Here is a 6,779-nt window from a genome sequence, read left to right as displayed (position 1 = left end):
TGAAGGGAAATTACATATGATTAAAATGAGAACATGACATAAGTTCTCAATCCTGAGTGAGGTCCACAATATAGTCGGAATCATATCCTTCATCATCATCTTCATCGTCCTCAGCGTGAGCATCATCGTCTCCACCATCATCAGCAACACCGCCTTCCACTTCATCTTCATCGACCCACGGGGTAGGCATTTGCACTCGACGGCACTGATAAGTTACATTGTCCACATCTCCCCACTCGGCCCAAAATCTGGCTTCCTGACTTCCCTCGAGTTTAGCCTGCAGTGCGGCGCACTCTTCATCGATTTTAGCCGCATAATACCTCATGCGAGAATCACCAAATGGGATATCCATCTCACCCATCTCACGATGGCGTTGAAAATAGAGTTTGTGAACTTCAGGGAATTTTCTGTTATGGATATCATCTTCCGCCTCCGTCATCACCCAATCTTTGCCCCTTCTAATCCTCCTATAAACATACCTGCAAATATAACGGAAGAGTTTGTTCCACTTCTTCACGTTCTTTTGATGTTCAACCTCGAGACGTCTCTCTTCTCTCGTCTCCTCTATCATTTTCTTGATGTCAAAGTCAGTGCGCATCCGTCCCAACGGTGGCCGAGTTTTCTTTTGTTGCACGACCGGTGGTGCCTTGCTTTTAGGAGCTGGTTTAGGTTGGTTGCTTCGGTTGTTGCGCATCCCTCCCAACACAAGCTCCGGCTGTCTCCTATCTTGTTGCTGTTTGAGGCGTTTTTCGCAGCCGGGGGTCATTGGTGCTTTCCCCTTATCCATTGGTGCCTTGCCCTTATCCATTTTCAGCTTAAGTGATGAGTGAATTTTGTGTTTGTTTAGTTGCTTGTATGTGTATCAACCATAATGAAGACCTATTTATAGGCGAATGGATTATTGTTTAGCTGAATATATTTAAAGGACTTGTCAATTTTTGAATTGACAAGTCCTTTAAATGAGCTGAATCTTTTCTTTCAATGCATGCTATGGTTTGGCAGTATGAAAACGTGGGTCTAATCTATAAAGTGAGAAACTTTGTACAGTCTAATCTTTACAGTGAGGCACTTTACTTTTGCAGAACCTTTACTTTATGACCTACTGTACACCATGTGACCCTCTGCATTATCAGATACTACTGTTGATCATGTGAATATCAGCATTATGAGATACAACTGTTGATCATGTGAATATCAGCATTATGAGATACAACTGTTGATCATGTGAATATGAGCATTATTTCGTTGCTTGCTATGGTTTGCCAGTGTGTAGTCTAATCTATACAGCCTTTCTTTTCACATCACTTTACTTTATTATATATTGTCCTTTAACTGAGCAGAATCTTTTCTTTACAGCCTTTCTTTTGCCAGCATGTAATATCTTGTCCCGAATGCTTCTGTTTCCTTGAAGTTTATTTATTGCTTCAACACCATTACATTAAATTAATTAACAAAATTGGATTAACAATAAAAAACGAAAGAAAAATACAGAGTAACAATAAAAAACAAGGACTGAAAAGGAAAATACAAATTAACAATTAAAAACAAGGACTAAAAAGAAAATGGCAATTAAATTACACAGTAGGGTCAACATTGTACAATGGACACCTTTTACTACGTCTAGTGTGTCCTTCTTGCTTGCAGCGGCCACATTTGTGACTTGTACGGGAACTGTCCATCTCCGTGCGTATTCTGACGGATTGACCCCTTTCTCCTCGTTTACGCCTTCTCTTTCGCAAGGCCTCGTTCGGTACCACAGTTCCAAACATTCTCCATTGCACTGGCAAATCAATATCCCAATACCCAGTTGCTGGTAATGGATATATCATTGGCTCCCACAATTTCAACAAAGTAGAGTTGTAGTGGAAGGGGCCAATCCACTGTTTCCAGTTTAAGTGATTGTGGTTGCAAGCAGCAATCAAATGTGAACACGGTAGGCGGTGGCAAGCCCATTTCCCGCAAGTGCATGTACGCTGAGTTATGTCAACCACCTGCGTGTTCCCGCCCTTATTGCACCCTTTTACCATGTACCTTTGCGTCTTTACGGAGAACAAACCGGTTCCTCTATTAAATGTCTCGACCCGGTGTGTGTTAGCTTTGGCTGCAATCTTCTCCAACTTATTTCTCGTCCTTAGACAAAGTTCATGACCCTCCCCAATGCCCTCAAGCACTGCGTTCCTCTCCTTATTGACCGTCCTAACAGTTTTATAAAACATGAATTCAATCATTGCGGTCACAGGTAGGTGCCGAGCCACGCGCACGTTACCATTAAAGCTCTCCGTGATGTTTGTGGTAGCTTGGCCGAAACGAGCGTGGCCTGTGTCATGACAAATAGTCCAGAGGGCTGGACTTATCCCTAGCAACCACCTCAAGCCTTGAGGCGAAAGCTCTCCAATCTTCTTCATGTAGGCATCATATTTCCTAATCTGTGGCGTATTGCCGGCTAGCCACATTAACATTTTAAGCTCCTTTCCCGGGAATGCCTTGGAGAAGTTGCTCCTAACATGATGGAGGCAGAATCTGTGATAGCCCATCGGCGGGGTAAAACCACTCGCTTCGTCATTCATTGCAGCAAGGATCCCCGTCGCACGGTCAGATATAATACAAACCCCCAATCTATCTCGGCATACATGTCTACGTAAAAGACGTAGAAACCAAGACCAATTTTCAGTTGTTTCCTCATCAACAAGGGCGAAGCATATGGGATATTGGTGGTTATTAGAGTCGACTCCCACCGCGACCAGCAATTTCCCATTATACTTTCCCTTAAGAAATGTACCATCAATGGAAATAACTGGCCGTGCATACTGCCAACCATCAATCATTGCTTTTAGGCACCAAAATGCACGAACAAATGTCGATGTACCCCTCTCTTTATGATGTGGAACAACCTCAACCACAACTATACTTCCGACATTTGTACTGGCCATGACATTAAGGAACCGAGGGAGCTCGTTGTAGGTTGTCTTCCAGCTTCCATAAACGCTTTCCATGGCGGCCATCTTCCCCCTCCATGCTTTCAAGTAACTAACCAAATGGTGGTACTCATCATTGACCATTGTGATGATGTTGCTTACCTTCAATTGAGGGGTCTGGGAGATCTGTTGAAACAAAATATATTAACATTAACGATGAATAATAAACGATAATATTTAGACATATAATGATATCCAAGGTTGTAGGACTTACGTAGGGAGCAACCACATAGCCAATCATTTTTGCTGAAATTTTGCGGTGGTCCTGCGTGGGTCTATCCAGTAGGCATGTGTGAATCTCTGGACATTTAGTTATTTGAAAAAGGCCGTGGGACTTCTTCTTCGCGGCCCTTAGCTTCCACTTGCAGTTTGAAACCACACATTTAACTTTGTAGACTTGCGTGGAGCTTTTCTCCACGATGAAATTTCGATCTGTACTTATGTGTGCATGTTTCACAGCAGCTATGAGCACTTCCTTGGTAGCAAATAGAGCTCCTTCGGTTAACTCATCGTTGGCGGGATCAAACCCGAGTGACATAACTGCGTCCTTGTTGGACACAATCACAGGCTCGTAATCCTGGGATCCAAACCATGCAGCTCTAGGTTCATGAATAGACAATGCCTGTGTTTGCAAGTGCATGTTTCCCTCTCTTTCTTCATCGGAATCAACCTCCGAAAAATCTTCACTTTCCGGAACATCCTCCTGTGATAGATTCCACTCCGAATCGTCACTGCTGCTTATGGCTCTTTCCGAGCCATACTCTTCATCATCCTCCTGGTTCTCCAGTGCAAGAGCTATAGCTGCACCTCTTTTCGGGGTTTGACGAGCCGGTGATGGCTGTCTACCACTCAAATCGTCCTCGTCCACAACCTCTTCAACAACAAAACGACCCGTATTACTCGAGCCACCACCATACTCTCCAATCGTCCCGTAGTTGTAGCCGCTAGACCACCCTTGCATGCCCTGGCTTTGTCCATAGTTTCCCCCATAATCGCCTCCAAAACTCCCACCGTAGTTTTCAACATAATTTGAAACTTGGCCACCTGCAGCGGTTTGTCCGGTTTGTCCATAGTTCCCCCCATACTCGCCTCCATAGTGTTGGCTGGGTTGAGCAATACTCTCGGCCTCGATAAACAATGATACGTCTCCACCCAAGTGAAATCTCTCGGGGATACTTAACATCCTACGAACATCGTCGTCCGATTTAACAGACTTCACAAAGAACCCCGAAACGAGGTTACTAACCCCGATTCGAGGATATTTCACACTAAGCTTGACATCCCAATGATGCCTACTTATATGCATCAACCCGAACACCATATTTCGTAGTTCTTCAAGTGAGCTGCTCAATTTCACATACATCATTTCTTTCGGATCTAAGGTGTAGAGAACATCGTTATCTTGTTTTATGATTTCACCTCCCCAGAAGAAATTGACGTTTACGTAACCGTCCATCTTTGTTTTGGTTTTTTTGGAGTGGTTTGCTTTTGGTGGTTTTGGTTTTCTGATAGCTTGCCAATGAGGTTTTTTCAAGTGATGATGGTTTTGTGGATAGGCAACCACAAATGCTTCAGCTTTTAAGGACGAATTTCAAAGTTAACCACTGTGCTTCAATAGTGCATGCAATTTTTGTGTCCACTTATTGGTATGCAGTCAATCTATCAATGAGCAATAAAGTAATGAATGATTCTCTGAACAAGCTACTGCATAAATCCATTGATATTATTGCATGCTGCACTATGTGTTAAATGTGAGGGATGTGACCATACAAAAAAAGCTGATGCAAACTGTTCAAAAACTCATAATTGCATGACTTTAAACGAGCTCATAATTGCAAACAGATGATGCACACTTTCAAAAAAATCATAATTGCAAACAGATGATTTGACCATACGTTTTAAATTTTTTTCACACTCTTTAGAAAAATACATTAAATAATATACATATATACACACATATATATAATATATATATATAAATAAATAAATATATATATATATATATATTTTTCAATCTTTAATTTATATATATATTTATTATTTACATTATATATTTTATATTATATAACCGTTAAATTAAATTGAGACTTTTAAGGACGAATTTCAAATGCTTCAGCTTTTAAGGACGAATTTCAAAGTTAACCACTGTGCTTCAATAGTGCATGCAATTTTTGTGTCCACTTATTGGTATGCAGTCAATCTATCAATGAGCAATAAAGTAATGAATGATTCTCTGAACAAGCTACTGCATAAATCCATTGATATTATTGCATGCTGCACTATGTGTTAAATGTGAGGATGTGACAATACGAAAAAAGCTATTGCACACTGTTTAAAAACACATAATTGCATGACTTTAAACGAGCTCATAATTGCAAACAGATGATGCACACTTTCAAAAAAATCATAATTGCAAACAGATGATTTGACCATACGTTTTAAATTTTTTTCACACTCTTTAGAAAAATACATTAAATAATATACATATATACACACATATATATAATATATATATATAAATAAATAAATAAATAAATATATATATATATATATATATTTCAATCTTTAATTTATATATATATTTATTATTTACATTATATATTTTATATTATATAACCGTTAAATTAAATTGAGACTTTTAAGGACGAATTTCAAATGCTTCAGCTTTTAAGGACGAATTTCAAAGTTAACCACTGTGCTTCAATAGTGCATGCAATTTTTGTGTCCACTTATTGGTATGCAGTCAATCTATCAATGAGCAATAAAGTAATGAATGATTCTCTGAACAAGCTACTGCATAAATCCATTGATATTATTGCATGCTGCTATATGTGTTAAATGTGAGGACGTGACAATACGAAAAAAGCTATTGCACACTGTTTAAAAACACATAATTGCATGACTTTAAACGAGCTCATAAGTGCAAACAGATGATGCACACTTTTCAAAAAATCATAATTGCAAACAGGCTTGAATATTTGATGCAGATTGCTTTCTCTACTTAATGGATTTGCAGAAAAACGTCCTCTCAGCAAAAAAGTGAATATTTGAGCAGTAACAACAGGCTGGCTTATTGAATTCTTGAATGATTTCAATGAAGTTGGCAGCTTTGTCCAGTGTTAAATCAATGTTTTGTAATAAAAAGCTAAAAAACCTACTGCCTTAGATGTGACCATACAATCAAAATTATTTGCACACTCCTCAAAAAATAATTCTCTGCATCACATTTTAATATTAGGTAAATAAAACTTTAAATATTAGATAAATAATTAATAAACTATAAATATTAGGTAAATAAAAAAATATTAGGTAAAAATTAGATAAAGGAAAAAATATTTCCGAATTAAATTAAATTAAAAAATATAATATTACAATCTATAATATTATATTATATCATTACATAATATAATAATATAAAATATAATATCACAAATAATGTATCACTATATAATATAAAATATTTTTATATTATATCATTATATAAATTATATTATAAAATATTATAATATAAATAATATGGGTCGCCCTTTGAAATAATATTTTCCGATTTTTGAATTTTTTTTTTTAAAATAACCCATATGGGTCGCTCTTTCAAAGGGCGACCCATATGGAACTTTTTACAGCATGGGTCTCTCTTTGAAAGAGCGACCCCAACGGGGTTTTTTGTGTTTGGGTCTCTCTTTGAAACAGCGACCTCAACGGGGTTTTTTGTGTTTGGGTCGCTGTTTCAAAGCGCGACCCGTGCTGTAAAAAGTTTTTCGTTCAGGTCGCGTTTTCTCCCCTCATTTAGACTGGTTAGTTTTG

The 6,779-nt window shown here is 38.3% G+C and overlaps 1 protein-coding gene across 1 annotated transcript; it reads right to left on the bottom strand.

Moving 5' to 3' along the window:
- Positions 1 to 1,573: 1,573 nt before the first annotated feature.
- Positions 1,574 to 4,894, bottom strand: LOC108207407 (uncharacterized). The gene is made up of 2 exons (XM_017377858.2): positions 3,190 to 4,894; positions 1,574 to 3,101 (listed from the first exon to the last, which is right to left on the bottom strand). The coding sequence occupies exons 1-2, from the start codon at positions 4,429 to 4,431 to the stop codon at positions 1,575 to 1,577; spliced, it is 2,769 nt and encodes a 922-aa protein (XP_017233347.2). The 5' UTR covers positions 4,432 to 4,894; the 3' UTR covers position 1,574.
- Between the last annotated feature and the right edge of the window lie 1,885 nt (positions 4,895 to 6,779).

This window comes from Daucus carota, chromosome 2 (genome assembly GCF_001625215.2).
Source record: "Daucus carota subsp. sativus chromosome 2, DH1 v3.0, whole genome shotgun sequence".
NCBI classification, from domain to species: domain Eukaryota; kingdom Viridiplantae; phylum Streptophyta; class Magnoliopsida; order Apiales; family Apiaceae; genus Daucus; species Daucus carota.
Note: the sequence above shows the minus strand (reverse complement) of the source record. Positions and strands in the feature narration are given on the sequence as shown.

What these genes read in the sequence shown, in the direction of transcription:
- LOC108207407 (XM_017377858.2), bottom strand. Translation starts at nt 4,431, where the DNA reads ATGGACGGTTACGTAAACGTCAATTTCTTCTGGGGAGGTGAAATCATA. An exon ending in GCTATGTGGTTGCTCCCTAC is followed by an intron (nt 3,102 to 3,189) that starts GTAAGTCCTACA and finishes TTGTTTCAACAG; the next exon opens with ATCTCCCAGACCCCTCAATT.